Raw genomic sequence first — 26,523 nt, forward strand, 5'->3', positions numbered from 1 at the left:
AAACAAACAAAATGCACATTTAGACTGAACTAAGAGGTCTACTATGTGTATTTATAAGAGCTGGGAATCACATGGAAAAGATAGAATGCTATAAACACTATGTAAGAGTGTGTCTGTTAGAAGAGACGTCAATCTGAAACACTCTGAAGGAATCAGTTCATCCAAATCCATCCAAAAAACATACATTTTGAAGGATATCTGAAACCTCAGCATGGAAAAACCAAAACTATTTGCATGATGAGAAAGTTGGAAAGCATTTTTTCATGTAATTTGGGGGAACTGACCCTTAAATGAGAGCAGGTATTCATCTCATACAGAGATCCAAACATGTAGTTCTACATGGGGAAACTGGAGTGCTTCAGTTTGTTTTGGCTGCAGAAAGAAATCTGATCTTTCTACATGCACAACTTACAAGGCTTCATTTCAAGGAATAATTAATGTAAGAAATAAGTGGTTGGGACAAATGGCTATGTATAGTAGGTCATGTAAATACACTGTCACCCAGCTACTCGAATGCTAACTCATTATATTTCAGTTTCATCTGAGCAAAAAAATAATGGGATCAATCTAACTTAGATCTTGTGTTTGCATGCAATCACACTTACATTTCTTGCATCCACATTTCTTTATCCTTTTGGGATCAGTTATGTCATCGTGGCAGGCCTTACAATAAAACAGTGCCCTGCGGAAGAAAATCAAGAACAGCATGAGTGCTCAATAAATTGTTTACACATATTTTGTCTTTACTATGGCTGCACAACATCTGCAACAAGTCATTTTAATTTGTGTGCAATCAGTTTATTAACAAAAACTTAATGAAGCATCCAATGCATTTGTCAATGTTTAATGTGCCAAAAGTTGAGCAAAGAGTGTGCAGCTCTATGAGAAGTTCAGGACCAGTTTTAAATTAAGCTTTGATATTTCATAAGGGCGCTGCAGTTTGTCTCATTCTGTGCCCTCATAAATCTTCTGATCCCCTCTGGCAGGTAACATCACCATCCAACCTCGACCATATGTACCTTTAATCTGTCTTTGAATATTATCTTTGTCCAAGCAATGAGCAGATACAAGCTAACAGCCAACATTCCTCTTTGGCCTCAGCAGTGCAACTCAAGGATCCCTGAACTGCTGATAAATCACTTCAGTCTGGTCAATTAAACATGCAAAATATGGCATTTTTTCTAAGAGCAAACACAAAAGCCAATATACACTTACTGGCCGATTTGTTAGGTGCACCTGTTCAATTTCTCCTTAATGCAAATATCTAATCAGCAACTGCATGCATTTAGGCCTGAAGACATGGTTGGCCCTGCTAAAGTTCAAACTGAGCATAAGAAATGGGAAAGAATGTGACTTTGAATCTTGGTATTGGTCCCAGATGGATGGATTTACTGTCCTACTGGGATTTTCCCACAGTCTAGGGTTTACAGAGAATGGTCTAAAAAGGTGTATGGCAGTTCTCTGAGAGAAAATGCCTTGTTGATGTCCGATATCAGAGTGGCCAGACTCCTTCAAGCTGGAAGGTGACAGCAAAGGTGCATCTAGCAGCCATTAGAAGCTCAAACCATCTCAAACTGCTTTCTTGAACAAGACAATGAGTTCAATCTACTCAAGTTGCCTTACGATTTCATCATCACGTGTGACCAAGAAATCTGCAACAACTGTGTGATGCTATCATGTCAACATGGGCCAAAATCTCTGAGGAATGTTTCCAGTCCCCTGTTGAGTCTATGCCATGAAGAATTCTGAAGGCAAAACAGGGTCTAACCTGGTACTAGAAAGGCGTTCCTAATAAAGTGAATGAGTATATTTGTAAGCTCTGGCAACATGGAGGTAATACTAACAAAACAAGCGTTTGCAATTTTCCTACATGTAATAGCTCAAGATACAGAAACCGTATGACATGCAGACCAACAAAGGCACTATTGCAGAAACAAGACTGGAATTTAATCAAACGATTGAATCTCAGGTCTCATTCATTACCTCTTTACTTCTTTGGCATCGCTGGCAATAAAGAAACCCAAGGTCCCCTCCTGCATTTTCACGTGGTTTCCAGGGTTTATCAGGGTGCTGTGAGGATTTGTAGACCAAAGATGTCAAAGCAGAAAGTTATATCACAGAATTTGCAAGGCTTTGCACTAATCACCGCGTCTGGGATTAGTTTTCACAACTCATTTGGCAGGATAGCCCCTGTTTATTTAATTAAGTTGATGAAAGCAGATAGCACTTCAAAGAGTATAAATGAGCATCAGCATGTTAGAGAAACTACTAAAACAAAGCTTCTGCTGTGCTCAAAGAAACCAACTGCCACCTTCCCCACTAATTTGTCACGATGTTATCGGAGAGCCCTGTGATGTCTGTGAATAAACCCATTTAGACATCAATTTAGACACATTGTGTAAAGCACTTGTGTTTGCAGTCAAACAGGGAAGCTGATTCACAGTAGCTGAAAGCAAATACTGACACCTGCGTATTAAAGTTTTTGCATGCATGAATTTTAATGCCCCGACTTACCTGCTTTCCCCTTGATCAGACTTGTACTCTATAGCTATCAGCAGCAGCTTTAGCTTCACATAGCAGAGTCTGTAAGGGGGAATAACAATATAATTAGACCTGAGGCACACTAAGTACTTTTAGTTAGTTTGAAATGTTTTAGTTTTACGTACTCGCAAATTACTGGGAAGGACAGACCCACAAAGGCACTGGACAGGTACTCTGTGTACATTTCATTGGCTACTCCTTCAAGGTAATACTTCTGCCATGTATCCTCCTCAATCTACAACAAAATAAAGAAGGTTATACAAAAATATAAAAAGGTGCAAGTTTAAGATCATCACCACCCGCTCACCAGATGCTGCATACGGGCCTCATCTGGGATAACCATTATTATCTATTCAGACTTTGTTTCTTGGCCAACTTTATTTTTGAACTTAATCCAGTGAGCACAGATGGATCAGTGTTAGTTGCAGCTACCTTGATGAAGGACCTCATGGAGAAAAGGTTGGCCAGCATGGTCGAGAGGCCCTGAGCCAGGCAGCTCTGGGCGATGAATCCGAGCTTGAGTTCTGCAAGGCAAATGGCGTCATCTCCCTCCTTCCAGTTCCAGCTTGGGATGTTCAAAAGGTGGGCCTGAGGGGAAGAGGAAAAGGAAGTCAGGCTACAAGGTGCATGCTGTTAGAAACTAAGACAGACAAATGATTCAGTGATGAGATCTTTTCAACATATACTGAAACGTAACTAACTATAACGGAGTAACTAAGTGACTCCAGCAGGCTTTATAGTTGATTAATACAAACCTTATTGTGGTACTGCAACATTTGAGTGATTATCCTGATCTTTGGGTGGTAGTTCTTGATAGATATTACTCTGATAAAGGACAAAAAGAAAGCAATATAAGAATATCTGCAGCGCTTTCAAAAGTTACACAGATTTTTTTAAAAAAAAAATCTGATTCACTCTCTTTTTATAGAAATTAAGTATCGTAGTCGACTGTATGCTTTTAACAATTTTAAGTTTGCATTTTATTTTATAGTTTAATATTTTAAACTAAAGGCTCAAGAAAATAGAACAAGAGAGTTGCATAGTAACATATTCCTAGATCCAGCTACAAAATGCTGACTTTCTCTCTGTCTGGGAAGAACTGATGTCAATTTGACTATTACCAGTTCAGCCTGTTCTCCGAATTTACAAACCTACAACTTCTACCAAAAAAATAAATAAATCAACCTGGAAAAAGTACCATTGTCAACAATTTCAAATTACTATTCAACCAAATGAGACGTACATACAGAATCTCTCACTGGATAACGGCAAGAGGGTTTTTTTTGAAGTCATAGGGAAGTTGACCTTTAAACCTTTGGATATAAAATGTCACTCTTAGACATTTGTGTGCAGTCATACTCTGCCCAAGCACACAAAAAAGTCCGTTTTTGGCTGGCAGCAAGTTATTTAACCACAGTTGTGAGTAGTTTCTCTTTTCCTAAACCGCATTATTAGCCTAACTAAATGTGGGTTAAGAACGGTCCAGTGCATTATCAAATATACCATCATCGTTAAGGAAGAAATGTGGTTGGAAAACAAAAGAAACCCAAAACTTTATCTACTTGAATTTGATAAGGGAAACAAACATCTGGTGAAATCAAATGGTAAGAAAACAACAGTAAATCTCACGAGTATGTTTAATAGTGAAAATAGCAAAGTGAAGAGAATTCTCTCAGAGACATTGGGACTAAACAGCTGAGTAGCCTTTAAAAAACAATCAGTGAGGATGATTGTTGGACGCTGGAGCAATGGAAAAAGGTCATTTACCATGTTCCAGGATGATCAGCCCATCAGAGAAAGAAGAGAGGTGGCAAAAGTTGTGTTGGGGTGATCCCAACATGCCTAGTGTCCTAGGGTTTTTTTGCCTTTTGAATTTGGAGCTTTTGCATTAATATTTGGATTCATATATTTATTGTGCTTCGAGTTCTTTTCATTGTTGTTTTCCTTTGAGTAGCACATAATATCTGGTTGTTTTCTTTATGACTAGATTCTCAGTTTAGTTTTATCTTTAATACCTTTTAATCTAGTTTCTGTTTCTCGTTATAGTTTATATTTAATTCCTTAAGTGTCATATCATCCCACTGTCACTGTGTCCTTTTGTTTCTTGCTGTTAAGTCTATGTTTTAGGTCTTCCTGTTTTCTTTCAGTAGAATTCTTTCAGTGAATTTTTGGATTCGTTTATTCTCTGTTCTGGATTTTTGATGGACTTTCCTTACTCCACTTAAATAAAAGTTATTTTTGTTATTTATTAAGAGCCACATCGAGTCCTGCATTTGGGTCCTTCTGCCAACACCTTCTGTATGCCTACCGTACACGCCTGTGGGGACAGTGTTATGATCTGGGGTTGCTTCACTTGGTTGCGTCTACATTCAGCAATGTTGCGTGCCCAAAACATGGTCCGGCACGAGACATCATTTTAATACACGGAGTGGTCACCATAGAGTTCAAGGAGAAGGGGACCTTTGACTGTTTGACCACAAAATACAAATCATTTCCTTTGAGTCCTAGTGGACATTTGTGACAAATGAATAAATTTCATGTCCAGGAGAACATATGGGAGAGATGCACAGACAGACAAGACAGCTCTACTATAATGATTATGTATTAATCACACAGTGTTTAGATTAGAATCAAGCTGTGATGATTTCTGCAGCACATTTTAAATGTCTTAACCCTTTTAGATGGAAAAGAAATGTCACATAATGACTCTCCGACTTTTTATAGCTGAGCAATTTAATCTTCAGTGGAAAACCTCCAATCCTCAGACTTCATTATCGAACAGAGCTATTAATAATACAATTTTATTAACCAAATTTTATCTGCCTTGCCCTAAAACAGACTGTTCCCATCACTTTTAAAATATGTTGTACTCTCATATATTATCCACTTGATAATCCCTTAAACCCATAAAAATAAGTGCAGTTTCCACATCCAAAACTACGACTCAATCCACTCCGAAAATGTCTTTTTCTCTCAGAATCCAGCTGAATGTGATTGTTCATAAAACAAATTGAATAAACAATGCAAGCAGGAAAACATAAATCATAAATTATAAACATAAATTTGGTTATGCAGTACCTCATGATGTTGGATGCATCCTCGGCATCGGGGTCAGCGCAGTATTTGTTGGCTAAGATCAAGCAGGCGTCAGCTGATTCAATCTAAAACAAAATTGCAAATTGCAAAGACAAAAATGAACAATCACATCAAGTATTCAGTCAGACGATAACCAACAGTATTACAGAGGAAGAAGTATTGACAGTCAGGTACCTTGACTCTGGCCAGGTCGTGTGGATTTAGGACAGATCCTTGGTAAAACTCTACCTGGGTGAAGTGGCGCTTGAACAAGGCTTCCAGCTCAAGATTAGGGGAAATACTGAGAGACAAAAAACAAACACTCTTAAATCAGAGAACTCTCTAATCTCCTAAAGTTTAGTTTTTTCCTCTTAAACAATGACATTTGCACAAAGTTTTGTACTTACTTATGGAGAAAAACAATTTCTACATTGACATCATCCCTGTCCTTGTGTAGGAAGTCTTTTAGAAAGTTGGATACACTTTCAAGTGTTATGTGACCACAAACCACGATGTGCCTAGAGAAAGGAAGTGCAGAACCATGAGGAAACTCAGAACAAAAGCACACATCTTTCATCTTTTCCATCTTCATCTTTGAGCTGAAATCAAAAGGTAAATGTGAGACGAGGGGCCTGTAACGGACATTTAGGTCAGTGATTTAGAATCTGTGATAAAAACTACGATAGAGGAGGGATGAAATGTATCAGATTATAAAGGATCAGTTTACTTAGAGGAAGATTATGAAATGAGCGCACAGTCTATGTCGATCCCTACATATCATAAACCCTTTATATAAAGAACCCAGTTCAGATTTTTTTTCCATCTGTGCTTAAAATATCTTTATTAATTAAATTATTCTGTGTAAATTATTTTGTCTTTTGCACCGATTTGCAATAACAGTCACAGCTGGAAATACTGCAGTGGTTCTTAAAGTACAAAATACGCATCAGTATCACTTATTTTCTAATAATCTAGAGTAACAATAAGTAACTCAAAGAAAAACACATACTTTCCCGTAAGAAACAAAAAAAGCAATGATGCCGACAATTTTACCGAGCTTTTAAAATCACCACAATAATAAGAAAAATATTTTTAAAAAATTTTAATAAATGCAAAATAAGCATGATGTGATACTTTTTCTTCTCAATTTATAAACTGCGATTTTAAATTAAAAATGAAAAAAGCACAAGAAGCATATACTTGGTTTAAGAAAACTTCCCAAACCAAGTCTGGTTTCTTTCAAATCGTACCAAAAGCATGCTACCAGAAACCACGACTTTAAACTCTGAGGCATCTAGCAGAATCTCCCTGTCTTTAGGCTAGATCTTATGGCTAAAAAGGTGTTGAAGGAGTAGTTTGGCATTTTGGAGAATACGCTTATTTACTTTCATATCAAAAGAAATATGCCATCATACAATTTGCTTGCCTTCTCCTTAGCTGGGGAAACCAGCAGCCCTGGCTCTAGTTTGAGTTGAAGAAATCAGCACCTCTCAAACTGCTTAAAAAAATGTATTAATTAATTAAACAAATTCATACTGGCTGTAGTTTTTTGTTCGTTTGTTTTTTTCAGAAGGCATTGTGTACTTGCGTGTATTTTTGAGCTGCAATAACATCATTTGTTTTTAATTCTGGTAATTGACGCCTTGATTTTGTGTTCTTTAATTCAATACGTAGTATTATTAGTTAGTGGTACACAATAGCATTCTCTGTTTTAATAAAAAATAACAAAAAACAAGCTCAAATGTAGAATTTTGTGGGCAAGGACAAGAGCTCAGGGTTTTCAATAAAGCACGGGGTACTTGGCTCCGTTCAAATCCGGCCTCTCTTAATTAGGAGGAGAACAGAAACACAGCGGTGAGCCTCGGGGTGCCCGAAACTTTCTCCTTTGGAAACAGGAACTGCACTGATTTATACTGCTGTCAGATGGACTGATGGACTGCACCACGCCCTCCATGTATCACTTGCTGGAAAGCACATCGGCTCCATCTCCACTGCACTCAGACAGTAATGCATTTTCCGAGTTGCTCTCACTTGTCTTCATTCTTTTCATATTTGTTGGTATTATAAGCAATAGCGCAACAATAAAAACTGCTGCAGAAGTGCAGGCTATAAATTCAGAAGTATAACTTGGTTTTCTGGCTATGTAAGAACATTTACATTTATTGTTATTAAGTATAAATTTATCCTTTTTCATGTATTTTATTTTTTTAGTTTGTTTATGAAAACTATTTTGTTTACTTTATTCTTGAGGCAGTCCTTCTGAAGTAACCATCAGGAAATGTGTTTTGTTTTTGGCATTTCCTCTCTGTAGCACAAACAGGTGCTACAGCTTAAGAAACGTGGTGCAGCTGCATCAATTCAAACTTAGTGCTGGAAGGCTTTATAACCCACTGCCATGTAAGGCTAGCTGTTTTGGAACTTCACTTAATGTGGTGGACCCTCCACACCACTGTGCAATAAGACTGAAAGTGTGTATGGCCTTTATATTGGATGAGGATTTCCTCATCCACACAGGGCCAAAGTGGAAAAAGGAATGAGCTGCCCTACTGCTTACTCAAGGCCAGATCATATTAGCAAAACTGGAGTGCCACACAGTGGGTGCCTCATGCACACCACAAACTACTTGACCTCTCACAGAATAGGCCCAGATACTTCTTGCAACCTGGGTAGCTTCATATTTAAGACAAAAAACAAAAGCACTGTATGTTTTTATTTATTTAAAGGAGACTTATTAAGCTTTTCCTAGTTATTTGTCATATTGTTGCAAAGTTGGATGCTGATGATAAAGGTGGGCAAAGTTTCAAAGGTCAGCATACCGGTATGTGTAATATGTGACACAAAAGCTCAGTTTTTCAGACTATTACAAATATTTCACACAGTGTTTTTTTTTTTTTTTTACTTTTCATTCTGCATGAAGTCATTGAGAGATCTTTAATATGGTCATCTTGGGCACAAAGCTCTAGCTGTGAACACAGAGCTAAAACAGTCTACTTTAGCTAACAAATCAACTGCGGAGCTGCACCAATGACCAATGCCACATAAATGAGAATTTGAACTATGAATCATGCAAAAAGTCCAATAATAAAAAACATGGGACAAGAAATGAATGTAAGAGTTCCCTTTTAACTTGAGGCAAGAAAGCTAATAAGAATATTCCCCAAACTGCCAAAGCATATCTTTTAAACTTCGCCTTCAGGGTGTAGGTCAGACTGAAGATTAAGGCCAAGACTGTTGAAATAGCAAAGCATGGAAACATCACAAGTGGAGCAGGGCAATCAAAGTGTTTCCAGGCATACAAAAACTGATCTTAGCAAAAATCACTATGAAGCATGAAGCAATGGTACACGACAAAATGTATGACTTTAGCATTTTCTTCAGTGCTGAAAATGCAGGTGAGCTAAAGTATATGATTTTCTCAGAATTACTCATTGATGCCTAAATGGCTGTCCTTCAACCGAATTATATTATTACTGTATGTTATTATATAATGATAGAACTTTTAAAAATCATAATTATTTCTCACTGTGTGTCCTTGACATCCATATTGGTCTTTCTGTATTATGTTAAGTTAGCTCCAATGTAATTTGTTTTTCTCGTTTTATCTTATTAAAACTGTTTGTCTGACATGAATTGGAGTTTGAGTGATGAAGGAGAGGATGGGTGAACAAAATGTAAAAAAAAAGAGAGAATAATGGAAACACTTGATTAACAAACACACATTTGGCGCACACACACTAACAGTAAGCAGCCTAATTACATCAAAAATAACCAGGATTTTCTCACAGTAAAATGATCAATCATGACAAAACTGTGAAATCTGGAAAGAAGGAAATTGTTCCCACTGTTTTGTTCAGAAATAAAAACTTTTTAATGTTCCTTTTAACTGGGTTGCAACCATATTAGTTAGTCTGTTCCCTAGCAACCTCTAATGTAAGTAACTATTTGTATTGGGGAGGAGAGTCTGTGCATAACAATACCAGTAAAACCTTTAGTCATATCAATCTAGTTAAGCAACATTACTCAAAGTAAAGCATAACTTAGAAAATAGATGAAAATAGTGATTTCCATCCATCCATCTTCATCCGCTTTATCCGGGGCCGGGTCGCGGGGGCAGCAGCCTAAGCAAAGAGGCCCAGACTTCCCTCTCCCCAGCCACCTCCTCCAGCTTATCCGGGGGAATACCAAGGCGTTCCCAGGCCAGCCGAGAGATATAATCTCTCCAGCGTGTCCTGGGTCTGCCCCGGGGCCTCCTCCCAGTGGGACATGCCTGGAACACCTCACCCAGGAGGCGCCCAGGGGGCATCCTTGTCAGATGCCCGAACCACCTCAGCTGGCTCCTTTCGATGTGGAGCAGCAGCTGCTCTACTCTGAGCCCCTCCCGGATGGCCGAACTTCTCACCCTATCTCTAAGGGAGAGGCCAGCCACCCTTCGGAGGAAGCTCATTTCTGCCGCTTGTATCCGCGATCTCGTTCTTTCGGTCACTACCCACAGCTCGTGGCCATAGGTGAGGGTAGGGACGTAGATCGACCGGTAAATTGAGAGCTTCGCTTTTACACTCAGCTCCCTCTTCACCACGACGGACCGGTGCAGCGTCCGCATTACTGCAGCTGCAGCCCCAATCCGTCTGTCGATCTCCGGCTCCCTTCTCCCATCACTCGCGAACAAGACCCCGAGATACTTGAACTCCTCCACTTGGGGCAGGAACTCATCCCCGACCCGGAGTGGGCACTCCACCCTTTTCCGGCTGAGAACCATGGCCTCAGATTTGGAGGTGCTGATCCTCATTCCCGCTGCTTCACACTCGGCTGTGAACCGTTCCAGTGCGAGCTGGAGGCCCTCACCCGATGAAGCCAACAGAACCACATCATCTGCAAAAATCAGAGATGAGATTCTGAGGCCACCAAAGCGAAAGCCCTCCGCCACTTGGCTGCGCCTAGAAATCCTGTCCATAAAAATTATGAACAGAACCGGAGACAAAGGGCAGCCCTGGCAGAGCCCATCACCCACCGGGAACGAGTCCGACTTATTGCCGGCAATGCGAACCAAGCTCTTACAACGGTTATATAGGGATCGAATGGCCCGTAGCAATGGGCCAGACACCCCATATTCCCGCAACACCTCGCACAGGACACCCCGAGGGACACGGTCGAATGCCTTCTCCAAGTCCACAAAACACATGTAGACTGGTTGGGCAAACTCCCATGCACCCTCAAGTATCCTGGAGAGGATAAAGAGCTGGTCCAGTGTTCCGCGACCAGGACGAAAACCGCATTGTTCCTCCTGTATCAGAGGTTCGACTAACGGACGAACTCTCCTTTCCAGCACCTTGGCATAGACTTTCCCAGGGAGGCTGAGGCTGATTTATTAATCACTATTTAACCTAGCTATGGAAAACATGAACTTCTGATTGGCTACAGCCGTCCAGATCACTGTTTGAGGTATCAAAAACTGGTAGTAACCATTTTCATTACAGTCTTTCACTTCTTAACATAAAAAATAATATTTAAAATTAATTCTTTCCTCTTTTACATAAACTAAAAGTTAAAAAGCAAAAATTAAGTTAATGTCAATTCAATTCAATTTTATTTATATAGCGCCAAATCACAACAACAGTCGCCTCAAGGCGCTTTATATTGTAAGGTAGACCCTACAATAATACATGCAGAGGAAAAAAAACAACACATATGACCCCCTATGAGCAAGCACTTTGGCGACAGTGGGAAGGAAAAACTCCCTTTTAACAGGAAGAAACCTCCGGCAGAACCAGGCTCAGGAAGGGGCGGGGCCATCTGAATGTTTTTATGCATTTAAGAATTTTTCTATGTAAAATGTTGATGCTTGAGTTTAGATGTTCTACAAGACAGACAAGAATTAGGGGATAAACTTTACACATAACGGAGTCTTAACCCATCACACTATTGCATTTTACTTTAAATACATAAGTATGTATTAAAACTTTGAATAAACATATTATTTGAATATTATTAAAATGGCTCAACTGACTATAGTTGTGGGGTAACCAGAACTTTATGATGAGTTTGACATAGATACTGCTACTTATTAACATTACATTATTACTTTTTTTTCCTTTTTTTTGAAGTTATATTGCTGCTGTACTGTATTGAACCACGATGACGCAATTTACACTTCAATCCATAAAAGGGATCGCTAAGCTACGTGACCTTTTGAGTCATTGGTATGGAGTCTGCACAGCCTCTCCCCATTTTTGTTACAATGAAACAATTCCCAACAGGATAATCACAGTTTATAACACAGTGAGAGAATCCTACAAATGCCACTATTAAGCATGACAACAGTACATCGATATGATTACACTGAAAAATATCTGCCTTTTCAAGATATTTGTGGCTGTTATTTGAGTTCCTAAAGTCATATTTTCTAAAAAAAAAAAAAATTTGGAAAATCTTTACCAAATCATTATTATTATAAAGTCCTTTTATTATACAGTCAAGGCAAAAAGAAAGTACACCCTCTGTCAATTCTAAAGAATTACATATCAGGGCATAACAAAAATAATATTTAGCCCTTAACATGTTTTAAAGTTAGGCCAATACAACCTGGGATGACACAGTGACATATAACACCATGCCATTATGTATTTATACCCTTACATTTGACTCTAGATAACTTTGGTATACAGGAGTTCATAGCTGACTCAAAGGCTGCAATGTGTCCAGGTTCATGCCTAAAATCATCACTCCTCCACCACCTTTGCTGGACAGTTGGAGCGAGTTGTGGTGCTGTGCATTGTGGCCACTTTGGTCCTCTCTGTCCAAACGATAGAAGACTTGCAGTTTGTTCAGATGCAACTTTGCAAACCCAAGCCTTGCGTCCACAATCTTTTTAGAGAGAAGGGAAGCCATGCAAGTCTTTTTCTAATAGTACTATCACACACTTTAACATTCGCCATGATAACTAAGGCCTGTAGAGTCTGAGAAGTAGCTCTTCTGTTTGTTTTTTGTATTTTGAGCATTGCACAGTGTGACTTGGGGGTGAATTTGCTGGGATGTTCCCTCCTTCATAGATTGGCAGCTGTCTTGGATGTTTCCCCTTCATCCTCACTGCAGAATAATGGACTTCAAATTGTTAGCAGACTGTTGGGCACCAACAACTCCTCTCTCTCTCATTGCTGATCTCTTGGCGTTGTGTTTACCCACGCCTGAACGGGCCAGACCAGCAAACTGCCAAAACTTCTGCCTCACACTTTTGACCGTTAATGAAGTTCTTGTGATCATCAGCAACCTTGTAATTCCAATGGAAGCTGTAGAAGTGTACCGAGTTTTTCACACACTGCTTCTGCAACTTGGTAGGGTGTAATACATTTACTTAGTTTCAGGACCTTTTTTTATCGCCTGTATTTAAAAACTTAGAACTGACAAAGGGCATTCTTTTTACAATAACTGTAAATACTTACTGAAAACAGGTCACTTATTTTATGAAAATGACTTTTAGGACTCCGTAACAGACAATCACTTGCTTAAATGGAGATTTTTTTTTCCAGCGTAAAACCAGACATTCATTTATTCAAAATAAAAAAAAAAAACTCCAGCAATGACAGCTTGTACACATCTAAAAGCAGCAGAAATAAATACACATTTATCATGGCCAAGTTCTTCAGTCACAGTGTGACTTTAATGCTCATTGAGATCATTACAATTCAAATCATAATCATGTCACCTCTTTATGAGAGGGCCACTTGAGTCACACAAAACCACACCATTACAAATCTGCTGTTTTGTCTGTCTGTCTGTTTGTTTTCTATTTTATTTATTTGTTTGACTTACTTTCTGCCTCTGGTCGAGTTATAACTCCCTCCATATTTCTTCCGATTAAGGATGAGAGCAGCAATTTCTGGCACGTAGCGAGCAAACATGGCCTACATGCATGGAAAAGAAAAAGAAAAGGGCATGCAGAGAAGGTTCTACTGCGGCGGAGGCAGTAGAGCCTCCTTGAATACTTACTTTCTCCCATTAACCGCACTATAGGAACCACCATATTTCTTGCGGTTTCCTATTAACTCTATGATTTCAGGGACGTAGCTTGCAAACATGGCCTAAGGAGAAGATAGGAGACAGAAGAAGAGACTAAAAAAAAAGACAAGCAAAGAAGAGCAGGTCCTCTATTTTAACTTTAGAGAAATCTGTGAAGTCTGAAAGAGGAGCGCTACGCGCTGGAGTAGGTTTTTTTTAATGTGCTAACAGGAAAACGGTGAAAGAGAAAAAGAAACGTGTAATTATTCAAATTGACTGAAGAAAATCATGTGAATGTAAGCTGAAGTTATGTCACAGTTACATTCACAATAGAGAAAAAGTATGACAATGGAATCCAGTTTAAAGGCTAATATTTTCAAATACTGAAAGAATAAAGGAGAAAAATGAAAGCAGATGAGCGACATGTTGAAGAAAAAGAAAAATTAGAAAAATTAAGAAAAAACCTTATGTGCCATGTTTCGCCCAACAAACACACGTCGGGTTGATTTCAGTAGCACAGCTCAATGGATGGCAAACAACTTATGGCTGCACGCCACTGCCCAACCACCTGAATATTCCTGCGTGGAGGAGGCAGACGTGCCAGCTTACAACAGATCCAAGAAATTAGCCTAAGTATAAAATGTGTTTTTTTTACAGTGTTTTTAAGAAAACACCTCAGCCTTTCCCCTTCAAGCTTAGAAAAATCTATCTGTTGTTCTGACCCTTCAAATTAATTACAAATCAATTCATCATTTATACCTCTGCTTTTCATTGCCCTACAATAATAGAGAAATAAAGCTGCACAGTGCCCTCCAGTGGGCAAACTACACAATGTCGATTAAGACTTCTGGCTCTAATTTAACTAACAGTATAGATAACCACTCTCATTCTTAATGACGTGTAGCACAAAACAAAATGCAATCGAAGGGAAAAGTGGGCCTGATTACACCCTTTGAAGGTCTGCAATTGGCTTGATGTCTGTTTCACACTGGTGATTTTACAGGCCACTGTGCAGGTGAATGAAAACTGAAATATTTTTTTTTTAAAAATCTTCACCAGAGAAGCTATATAGTCACATGAGCCCCCTAGCATGCCTTTTAAGTTTAACGGTAGATTATTATTAACCTTTATTATGGTTTTTTTGCATAGTATTGAGCAAAACGAAAACATTTCAGATTTAGATGACTGAAAAGTCGCTTTAATATACCTCAATCTTACCTCAGTTAAATCCAGGTATTTGATCATATCAAAGTACTGTATGTCCACGCTGAATAATACTTTATAATCCGGTTAACTGTGCCCTCTAAATCGTCATTGCCTATTTTCTTTATCAGGTAATTCGGGTCTGTGTTAAATCCCCGACGGGATATTTTCTGCCAGACTATTCTGAAAGAGGACAGCAATGTTGCTACATCCATATAAAGCTGGGCTGTCATGAATCAACTCTATCTCACTGTGTTTGTTGGAAAGAGGGAGGGAAGGCAGGAGGGTGGAGCCACCTGAAACCGTAGTACCTTTACAGTTAATAACAGATGCAAAAATTCTCAAATATTCTACATGTCATTTAAATCAAAACTTCAGCATTATACCAAAATCAATGCTGCAACACTGTGGACAACTCATACAGTACATGACATGCAACATACTGTGGTGAAGTGGTGAGCCACAAATACACTTCAATGTGAACAATGGGTGAAGCGGGCGTCTCGACTTAAGTCCCAGCATTTATGTGATGGAGGATTTTAAGCGGGAATAAGTAATGAGAGGGATTTTTACCAAACCACCAAGGATGAAGAAGACCATAAACAGGCGGCCCAGGGTGGTTTTTGCATACACGTCTCCATAGCCAACAGTGGACATTGTAACCATGAGTAAGTAGACACATTCCCAGTAGGAAAGTGCCTGGGAATTTTGGAAGTTTTCCCAAGGATCCCCTGAGTTTTCCACCTGGAACAAAGGTCAGAATTTACACAACGACCACGGAAACACACAGGTCTTTGATGAAGCAGTAAATAATTACTGATAATAGGCATCCAGTTGCTACACAGCACCACCACATTTTCACCTAACTTACCAAATGAATGAACCCTGCTGCAGTTAGCCATGTGCTTATGAAGATTGAACACAGGTTCACCAGCTTAATCGAGTTGCTATGTTAGAAAGAGCCAGACAACAGAAGATGAAGTATTAACTGTAGCTGTTACACCGGGATAAGAAGCCAAACTGGAAGCCCTAGCTCACACAAAAATTCAGTCTATGCTTTAAAACACATTATAAGTCTGAGAGTGAAATCAGAATTAAGGTTCAACCTGAACTATTAGAATATGCAACATGGGAGATTTAAGCTCTTAAAACTGTAGCTCCTACTTGAATTTATAGCTTGTACTTTTTCTTGTGTTGTGGTTAGCCATGCTATTCTTGTTACATATGGCTTTGCAAAAAAAAAAAAAAAAAAAAAATCCAAGCAGGCTCCAGGATATTTTCATCATCTACAGCTGAAAGTTAAGCCTAATGTCAGTGTAAACAAATGCATTATAAAAGAGTCTGTTATCTTTAATGCGTACTATAATCAGGATTTATTAAGTATTGCAGTGTATATGTTATTGCAGTGCTGTCCCTGTTTGACTTCTATCCACTTCTTTGTCTGTTCTGTCAAGTGAGAGGATTATTCTAAAGCATGTCGATATACTCAAAGCTCTTTCTGACGTGACATCTGTGCAAAACTCTTTAATTCTAAGCAGAAGGGGCACAGCAGCAATCTCTTTTGTTCACGACTGCATGATATGGTACGGTGATATAGTTCAGTGTGCACAACACACAAATACACTTGATGTCAGCGTTTGCCAAATGAAACCTTGTGTTTATTTTGCTGTCAAAATAAAACTACATTCTTTCTTCGCGTGAAGCAAAAGGCAGATGAAAAACAAACTGTCAGCTGTATGAACAAAAAAGAAGAAAAAGCATCAATAAACTTACCTTGTCTTTAGTATATTCAAAAACTGTAAAATTTCTGAGAACTGTATCAATCTTAAGGCCCTTAAAAACCTCAAACCTGTGAGAAAATAAACATAAAACACTGATTAGCAACAAGTCAGGCATCGTGAATGATATCTGATCGTCATTTAACAACCATACCTTTCATACTTTCATCCATGTTTACAAGCTTCATTGGATTCATATTGACAAAAAGTAAAGTCCAACAGATCGACAGGTACTAAGCACTTACGATATTAAAAGAAAATATTTGAAATATTTGTGGGGAAATAAAGCATAATAAAAAACACAAAACAAGCTCGGCATCCCAGATCTTCATCAACTCATAACACTGTGTTTTAATCTCAAGAGCCCCGCTCTGCACCGGCATCTACCTGATACGTGCGTCATTCCCAGTGGATAAAACTGAACGTGGACGAGATGAAAACCTGGATTAGAGTAAAGACAGGTGGATGCTGCCACGCCAAATTGAATGAGTAAACAGATGTGACGTCAAATCCTAAATTTGAGGGTATTTATTTGTTGGGAGAAAAAAATGGAGCCGGTGCACGCTGCCAACAGTCCAAGGACGGCAGAACACCAACAAACGCCAGCCTGAGCTCCTGCTCATAATCACCACTTGGCTGTATTCACATTCAGGTTAAATGACGACCGTGTCATCGCGTGTTTAATGCCGTTACTGTCGATAAGCTCAGATGATCTGCCACAAAATCACATCTGATAAAGTCAAATATTTGCGCTACGCTTCATCGCCGCACTGCAGCAAACAGCCTGCTAAAGGGCGCCTCATATCTGAGCTTGAAATCTAAATGATTCATAGAACTCACTCATTTTGAGAAAGAAAAGCTGCACTATTCACAGTGTTTGAGCTGCATAAAAAATTAAACGCCACCTCAGCCAAGAGAGAGCAATCAAGTTAAATCCGTATCCCTCTGCATTAATTGGGATGATAAATTCTCCTGCTGGAGTGGATTTGTGTGAATGCCAAGTGACACAAATCAAAGACATTACAGGCAATCATTCAGTTAGAGAAAATAAAAATAAATCATCTTTTTTTTTTCTTTTTTATAACAACTAACTGTGTTATGCCGTGCCAAGCGAGTGTTTGCCAGATGCAGAGCATAGCACAGAGCAAATTTTGAACATGCTCCAGCTGACCCACAGCATCCAACACAGGGCTTTAGAAAGAGATTCCCCTCCGCTCTCACGTCCTGAGGATCTTACCCCAGTAGGAGATTACATGGAAGCATGCACCGAAGCTGTAGCAAATGCTGTCCTGGTCCTCTTTATCAATCACCTGGCCGTGGCCCATCCTCACCCTGTAGCCATTCTGGAAGAGCTCCCCGGTGGATTTTTTCCGTCTTCTTGTACTAGAAACCTTCTGGGAGTGTGTGCCTCCATCAGGCCCCCTGTACACTAACATCTTAGTAGGAATCATGTCTAGAAATTGGGTGAAAGTCTTCAGCTTTAGTCCGAAATCTACTTCACATCCACGTCTTCACTGTTCTTCGTCTGCCTTACCAAATATTTCACATGAAAAAAAAATTTTAAAATCTCCTCCAGAATATAAAAAAATTAAAAAATCCACAAAAACAGTCAGGTGCGTTCATGTTTCATATTTGCACCCGACGGGCTGGCGTCAAAAACAGGTCTTTTTTTCGAAGAAGTATTTTGATCTGATTTACCTCGGACCTTCACAGTATCCTCGTGGCGAGCTTAAAGCAAACCCTTTTCCCATCAGGATATTAGAGTGTAAGCTCCTTTAGGAATCATCCAGGGAAAGGAAGAGGCCAGACAGCAAGTCTGTCCATCAGCTGGCTTCACAATGTAGCCTACATCTCATCCCAATAACACGGCAACTGCTGCTGACAAACCAAATTTCATTCTCTAATCTTGGAAAGGCACAGAATGTATTGTAGTCTCACATTTAGAGCAGGAAACAAGATGTCATGTGAACAGTAAAGCTGTGTAGGGAAAAATGAAAAGCTTTGGCAATCACTGTTGTGTTTTACTATGGATTTAGTGCTTCAACAATAATCCCTAAATTAATCGTAGCTGATGTAATAGCTGTTATTGTAGTTATACAAAAAAAAAAAAAAAATCACCGTACAGAAAAAATACATGAACTGAAGTTCATTCATTCATCCTTTTAGTGCATTTCAGAAGACTGGGCAGTTCAATTAAAGGACTCGTTTTAATATTCAAGTGATATTAAGAGTAATCTGAAGAGAACTAACTGAGAAAAGAGTGAAATTTTAAAAAGAGGGTTTTTTTCAGGTCCTGTAATTATCTGAAATGTATCTGGGCTCTTCAACCTCTTTATTTATTTAACACATATCACAAATATTTAAATTCGGTTACACTGGTGCACATCGGTGCAGTTAGAAAGGTACATAAAAGAATAACAGCTGTAAAAAATAATCTGGGCTCATTTTACTACTTCAGGACTTCATTGTTCTTACTAATTCATGACTCAGATATCAGTCCACGAAGTGTTGCAAAGAGACGTGAGTGAAGGCGCCAAAAGCCAAAAACACTTGGAACCACAGATCAGTAAACTAAACATGCAAAATATGACATTTTTCTATGAGCAAAGATGCATTGTCAACTTACACTCACCAGCCACTTTTTTAGGTACACCTGTTCAACTGCTTGTCAATGCAAATATATGATTAGCCAATCACATGGCAGAGTGCTTCAAAGTAATAAAAAGACCAAGATATGCAGAAAAGCATCTGTGGACAAACTCTGAAGCAGATGGGCTCCCACAGGAGAAGACCACACCAGATTCCACTCCTCGGCTAAGTTGTTTTTGTGGGGAATATTATCTTCACATACTGTGGGCCCCTTAGTAGCAACTGAGTATTATTTAAATGCCATGGCCCACCTGAGTATTGATGGTGATGATATTCATTACTTTATGACCATAGTGTAACCGTATCCTCATGGCTGCTTCCAGCAGGATAACATGCCATGTCACAAAGCTCAAATCATCTCAAACAACAACAGAGCACCTTTGTTATGTGGTGGTATAGGAGATTGTGGATGTGCAGTTGACAAATCTGCAGCAATTCCATGATGCTGTCATGTCACTATGGAACAAAATCTCTAAAGCATTTTTCCAACAGCTTGTTCAACCTATGCCACAAAGAATTAAGGGAGTTCTAAAGCAAAACAGGACCGAACCCAGTGCTAGTAAGGTGTACCTAATAAACTGTCCAGTGACTGCATACGAAGCATAAAAACCCAGAACCAAAAACTATTATCTTTTCAGCTGCTGCAGTTTGTTTCTGCGTGAAATATCTGAAGGCATATTCTCCGTAACATCCAAAATGTGTGTCATGCTCGCACCCCGAAGCCTGTCATGCATCAATGAGCTTGTTAATGTGCGATAATATTGGTGCAAACTGGATGTATTTGTGTCAAAGCGTTCAGACAGCAGGACCGGCAGATTGGCAGTTCAGCTAAGCACTCAGTGAAATTTGGACTTTCGAATGGAAGAGGCAATTCGACAGCAGCTGAGCCGGATGCGACCTCATCACTTGTTTGACCTCAGTTTAGCCACACACTAAATCCTCCATGACCAACTGCACCGACCATACTAAAAGAGATTAAGATGCTTTCCATTGAAAAAGAAAGAAAGAAAAGAAACAACAATACATTTTTATGCTTGGAGTTAAGAGCGAGCAGCAGAAATCATTTTTTTAATCAGTAAAATTAAATAGACCTCTCTATTCTATAAGTGTCCCAGTGAGCCAGCATGGGCAGGATGACACCCTCAAAACTAAAGCAGGTAAATGGAATAATTTAGTATGAATTACCAACAATTTTATTATTTACAGCTCTGCTTTTAATTCGCAAACCATGCCCGAATGTTTTTTTTCTAAACCCTCGACAGTAGCCTACGAGTACAATATTAAAAACTAATATCCAGCATACAGGCTGCGCATGTGTAATTTCATTCTCTAGACAGCCTTCTATCTCCTGCCCATGCACCTGATGTGTGACAGGAAGCTCTCTGTTTTGGCTTGTATGAAATACAGTGAAATGAGTCACGCGGGGCTGAGCGAACAACAAAAGCAACAACACCTACACAAACAGTAACAGCGGAACAACGGGGTGCTAACCGTAATAACCGAATCTCAGTGCTGCTCACGCTGTTTGACAATTTAGAAAATGCAGCCTTAACCGAACAAACCTATGTACATAGGCAGATTCTCAGAAGGCTACTGTTGGCTATATGAGTACTGACAAGAGAAATGTTGTCATATAATGTAAACTATTAGAGGTGTATCAAAATATATGTTGATATTATGACCATGATTTGAGTCGTTTGCTAATCTGAGCTTCTTAGACATAAAGATATTAGAAGCGATCGACTAATAATAAAACAAACTGTGTGTCCGAACCACAATATCGCTCTAACATTATGTGGATAATAGTGATTTAATCACTGTGACATGGCTGTTGTGTTTCTTGACGACAAGCAGACATATTTGTTGTGTTAGTAAGCCTTAGACTGCTATGATAGATGGAAAACCAACGCTGAAACTGAACAGAAGTGTTCCTACGGTGTCATTCTGCTCTGCTACGTGGATGAATGACTTTTACATCATCTCTAAAGAAATATTCTTCTCTTTTGATGCACTGTCCATAAATGCTAACTCAGTGCCAAAAGCAAAGCAACAACCAGTCTGCACACATTGTGAAATTTTGCAGATTAAATAATCCAACAAAAACACAGAAATTGGACCAGACATCAAGTACAAGTACAAATACCATTAAGGAGTTGATGAATAACACAATAACTATATGTAAATGTATATAACACTATAGACAGTCTACAACATGTATAAACAAAATAACAATCTGATATCCAAAAGACAGCCGATCAGCTAAAATGCAAGCTATACTCCCATGTGTCCACCAGATGGCAGCAGCAACCAGCATCAATACATTCTACTGTTTCCTGTTTTGACACCGCAAGTCACAATAAATCTGCTCAGTGAAAATGCACAGGCACATTATTGAAGTGTAGTAATCAGGCTGTTCTACTGACTTAAGAGGGCAGGAGTGTTTCTTGCTGAAAGCATAGCTGCTGTTGGTTATATGGAAGGTTTGTTCTTCAACCCCTCAACTTAATCCCCTAATTTCTCACAGACCTCTCCGAGTGATGAGCTTCAGACATTTAGAAGATTGACTTGTATTCTTGCGCTCAAGCCCCCAACAAAGCCTGTTACCTTTTTTTATCCTTTCGTGTACTTTTCAGCCACACCGTGATTTCATTTGAGTGTTATTAACGGTGCCGTAGAGAGCTCTGCTGGAGAGGTGAAGGGTATGTGAATGACAACTGCAGTATAAAGCCTGCTAAGCACAAGACCGGGCCAAAGACATGGACTCAAGTGGCACACCTTTTCAGTCATACAACATTTGATCCTACGTTAAAGCAAGCCAGCATGAGTTCAGTGAACAAAGATAACAAAGCGTTTGAGTCATTATTGCTAATCAACTTACATGCTGTGCTGTACCAGAGGTTTTTGAAAATGATGCACAATTCCATCATGATAGTGAGAATCGTATTCTTCATGCACGTCATGCAATGTGTCAGCTTGAAGTTAATTTCATGACAAAAGCATCAAACTTATATGGCTAACAATAGGGGCGCACCAATGTCTGTCTTTGCAGCTTTAGTGATGTGCTGAGATTATCTGGTGTGCAAACGACAGCTGTTAGACTTGTTAAATCCACCAGGGGGCACTGCAGGCCGCTGGTAAATAAATGCTCATTGATTCACTGCCAGTAAAGAGAGCCTTCTTACCAAGCCAGCTCCTGTTCAGGTACACTGACACAAACACTGGAGGAACGGTGAAGAAGTCCACCACAGAGTTCACCTCCAGCCAGAACCACAGCTTGTCATTGGCAGCAATAAACTGCGAATACAAAGAGTAGAGTAAAAATTTTAAAAAGAGAGAAATTTGCTACTTTCAAATGAAAACACAAGAGAAAAATCACAGAGGAAAATTCATAAATCTTCCCTTAACGCTTTCCCCAATAAGGACGTAATCACGACTTCTTCTTTACCCTTATTGACAAGTTTTGACACCTTAATATATATCAGCAAAGATGTGGTTTGATGACCATTAGAATAGGTTCCTGGGTTTTTCCCAGGGTAGCTCCAGTTAAGCTGTATAGGCAAAGATCACCCTCACTAACTTCTGATGCACGCACAGTCAGTTTGTTCTGGAAGCAAACATGACACAAACTGCTCAGTTTGGAAAAGAGAAACAAGGGCTACATCTAGTAGGCGTCCAAGGGGGAAAGAGTTAACTGAGATGGGGACTCTGAGTTCTACTTACACGGAGGCCAAAGTAGAGCAAGAAGAAGACGTTGAATGCCATGTCAATCTGCAACGTGAAGTCTTTGTAGAAGTTCTGACAGGACTCGATGGGACTGTTAGACAGAGACAAAAACAAAAGATGCTCATGTCCAAAGGCAGGTACTGACAATGGAGTGTGAAAACACAAGGTCATTTCTTTGAAATCAAAATGTTTCATGAAAAATAAAACATAAAAGATGCATTCTTCTTTTCCTGAAAATGCATTTTTAAGATTTCCAAAAAGAAGAGAAAAATAAGTGCTCAAAAAAAGTGCAATAGTAAGTGTTTTCCAATGTTTTTTTCTGTTGAGAAAGGGCATGCATTTATTGTCACACAAGCAGTAACTTGTTGCTGTACCTGATTAACCCTTAAATAACTGCAAAGCAATGTATCTGAAGAATATGTTGAATTCCCAGAGCAATATTTCACATTGAAACGGTGCTCCGTTCCCATGAGTCTTGCATTTCCCATCTCATATGCAAACATTTCGCATAAATATTAGATCAAACATGATGGAAATGCAGAGGCAAAGCAGTAGTTTAAGGGTTAAATGCATGCAGGGTTCATGTCTCTTTTTTTTGTTTAATGAAATCAAGCAGCCATAGCAAATGCTAGCAATGTAGTGAAGTCTCACCCTTAATAAGCTTGTATCTGGCACAAAGAATTCAAATAAAGAGAAATAATTAACCAAGTAAATGTAAATGTAATAGGTTAGTATGATTGCGTACCAATATTCATGTCCTGAAAGTGAAAAAAAAAAAAAAGCCTTAATTATTATTACTAACACCTAAAATGAAAACACAGGCTTAGTGCACATTTAAAATAGAACAAGACTGAGAAACAGTAAGCAGTTAAAGCATTAACTGATTAATAAATGTTTTAATGAACAGCTGATCATTTATGTAAACAGTGACTGTTAGTTGTGTTAAAGTGGGAATCTGCACTGTAGTAATGAATCGGTTAGTCAATCTAGAGCAAGTTCATGTACGACAATTTTGCTGCTTTTAGACACAGATGAACACTTTTGATTTTTAGACCATTCATCATACAAATCATATTTGTCTATCTAAGCCCAAAGAACTTTTTTATTATGATTTTTGATTATTTTTGATTTTATCCACAAAATTGGCTGATAAACTTTTGGGTTTTTTTCCTGCAAGCAGAGACTGCACGTAGAGATCTTTTGAATCACATTAGCTCCAAGCAGGTATCTCTCATGGATTTAGCTTGTTGGCTCTCTTTACCTGCAGGGCCCCTACACTTGAATTCACAAGCTTCGCTAATGCACACTGCTCAGCAGCTGCAGTTCTCCCCTGTGCTGTTTAATACCACTCGGATTAAAGCAAATTGCTTTTGTTACGTGAAAAAAAAAAAAAACCAACTAATAGCCTCCCTGTGATAAAACACTATCCCTGTGGAGTACACAAAGTGATTATTTTTTTGAACCAATCCGATACAGAGCAGTGACTCCCATTTGATCTTTAGCTTTAGCATCACTGATGTGATGATGACTGATAGTCGTCAGGTTTCATCCCAGTTCTATTCGAGGATCTATTCTCTAAACGTTAGCTATATAGAGGCTTCATTATAGTTCTGTTAAATTTTAACGCTTAATTTTTTTTTACAACCTTCAACGACTCTCTAAGATATTTAGTAATTCTAATTAAAATAAGACTTAGTAAACCTAGAATGGTTTACATCCTCAGTGTACAACAATACAGTACTTAATGTCTGCATTGCTCTTTTTATGTATTCAAAATTTACAGAGAAGGTGGTGAAAAATAAAATCCTAACTCATCTTCTCCATGGCATCTCTAAGAATAGCCCATGCTGGATGGTTCTGCCCTCGTTTACCGTAATGACACATCGGTCCAGTAAATCCCCATCATTGCAGGATGACAGACCACACACAGGCAGATCTGCAGAGCTAAATAATTGAGTTCCAGCAGGCCTGGTTTGGAAGATGTCTAGGAGTGTTATGGATCATGAAACAGTCCCTGCCCACAGCAGATCTGGTCTCTCCCACCTTCATTCAATTCAGGCTCAGATCAATCAAGATGGACCAGCTCGCATGTAACTGGGTTAATGCTGTCTGATGATACTGTATGTGCATATATTTTGCAAAGTAAAGGAATATTTTCATACAAATTCTGAGAATATTTAAGACTTATTGTTTCTACCAGCTCAAAAAGGCTCAAAAGTAGAGCTAAGAGGAGATTCTGGATGTATACATAACCACTTGTTTCAAATCCAACATCATTTCTTTTTGTCAGTGTTAATGTTCTCTTCACAAGTGGTGAAAAAAATCAGCTACTGCCTGTTAAAGGTAACTCTGGGTTTTGCTTTGTCACATGTACTGTATATAAAAGATGGACGTAGATTCCAGGTCTAAAAAAGCCAAGTCAGTGTTCAGGTGCACAGGCCTCAGTCACGCAGTCACCCGGCCGGCAACCACATAGTATCCACTGGGTGCTACAGGGAAATGTGTATTCCTCAACAGGTTTGCGAGCTAGTTAAAATCAGTCTAAGATGGTGATGCATCAAAGACCTCCTTCTGATTGCTTTGGTTGCTAACAGATTGGCATAGTTTCCCATAGTCTGCATGGAAGATGTCCACTTGTCTGCAAACACTCACTAATTATCCACGAACTCTAGTGAAGCTTGAAAAATTGCGACACAAACCTACAAGTTGTGCCGTACCACTGAAACCAACATGTTTCAAAAAGTACAGCTTTGATTTTCAAAGTTTTTCTGTTTCCAGTTTGTGTTGCACTTTTACGGTTTTACAAAAACTTAGCGATTAGTTGCAGAGTGTTTTCAGATAAGTCTGCATCTTCTATGCAAACTATGTGTGATGTCAGTACCTCAATGTCATAAACAATCACGAGAAGGCTTTTGGTGCAGCATCCAATTCAGTTTCATCACTGGTAACCACTGGCAACTTTTATTTGGGAAACACACATTTTTCCCTAGTGAACAGTGGTTGCAAGGTGGTTGCCAACTGGTCTCTAGGGCTATGTGACTGGGACTTGGATTTGCATTCTTTCTAATAAATTCATCATTAAAGAGCCTGTTGGTGAGTTTATGGTGTGAACTGAATAAAAAAAGGTTGTCCATTTTGTAAATATAGTCAAAAAGGAGGAAAAGCAGGATATGATTTGACAGCACGATAGCTATGCCCATCTTCTATATACAGTCTAAGTTTGTTAGCTGTATATGAAGTCTAGAATCTTTGAGTGTTTAAAGTCATTATTGAAATAAACAACCAAACTATTTAAAACTAAGAAGATAAAATGAAAACATGTAATAGTTTGTTAGTATGGGACATCTCTCCAGCTGATCAGGTGATCCAGACTTAAAAATGACAGTTACATAGAACCATGACGTCCACAGTAAGACAAAACTCAAGATTTATGAATTAGAGCTCCATGTACAGACCTAAACCTCCTCTGTGCAGCTCACAGCTCTTCTCTGAATATAAGTGGGTCTGCTATGTTGACATCTCTCTCCATGTCACTTTAAGTTAGGTCAGCCTGTCCATCATA

At 39.0% G+C, this 26,523-nt stretch overlaps 1 protein-coding gene across 9 annotated transcripts in view; it reads right to left on the reverse strand.

The window, feature by feature from the left end:
- The window catches only part of LOC146663719 (calcium-activated potassium channel subunit alpha-1a), a 101,091-nt gene that overhangs the window by 28,680 nt on the left and 45,888 nt on the right, over positions 1-26,523 (reverse strand). For 8 of the 9 annotated variants that reach the window (XM_085416588.1, XM_085416593.1, XM_085416592.1 and 5 more), the window contains 15 exons: positions 22,959-23,052; positions 22,421-22,532; positions 16,585-16,660; positions 15,683-15,758; positions 15,385-15,555; positions 13,600-13,691; positions 6,024-6,134; positions 5,812-5,917; positions 5,620-5,702; positions 3,297-3,366; positions 2,974-3,129; positions 2,667-2,776; positions 2,515-2,583; positions 1,984-2,070; positions 606-682 (listed from right to left, as the gene is read on the reverse strand). In XM_085416588.1, coding sequence (XP_085272714.1) covers positions 606-682; positions 1,984-2,070; positions 2,515-2,583; positions 2,667-2,776; positions 2,974-3,129; positions 3,297-3,366; positions 5,620-5,702; positions 5,812-5,917; positions 6,024-6,134; positions 13,600-13,691; positions 15,385-15,555; positions 15,683-15,758; positions 16,585-16,660; positions 22,421-22,532; positions 22,959-23,052 — 1,490 coding nt within the window. Of the gene's footprint in view, positions 1-605; positions 683-1,983; positions 2,071-2,514; positions 2,584-2,666; positions 2,777-2,973; positions 3,130-3,296; positions 3,367-5,619; positions 5,703-5,811; positions 5,918-6,023; positions 6,135-13,422; positions 13,515-13,599; positions 13,692-15,384; positions 15,556-15,682; positions 15,759-16,584; positions 16,661-22,420; positions 22,533-22,958; positions 23,053-26,523 lie in introns of all 9 variants that reach the window. The other variant, XM_085416594.1, reaches the window with a different exon arrangement.

Source organism: Rhamphochromis longiceps, linkage group LG8 (assembly GCF_057381845.1).
Source record: "Rhamphochromis longiceps isolate RC_006_pf linkage group LG8, R_longiceps_female_GT1.1, whole genome shotgun sequence".
Lineage (NCBI taxonomy): Eukaryota > Metazoa > Chordata > Actinopteri > Cichliformes > Cichlidae > Rhamphochromis > Rhamphochromis longiceps.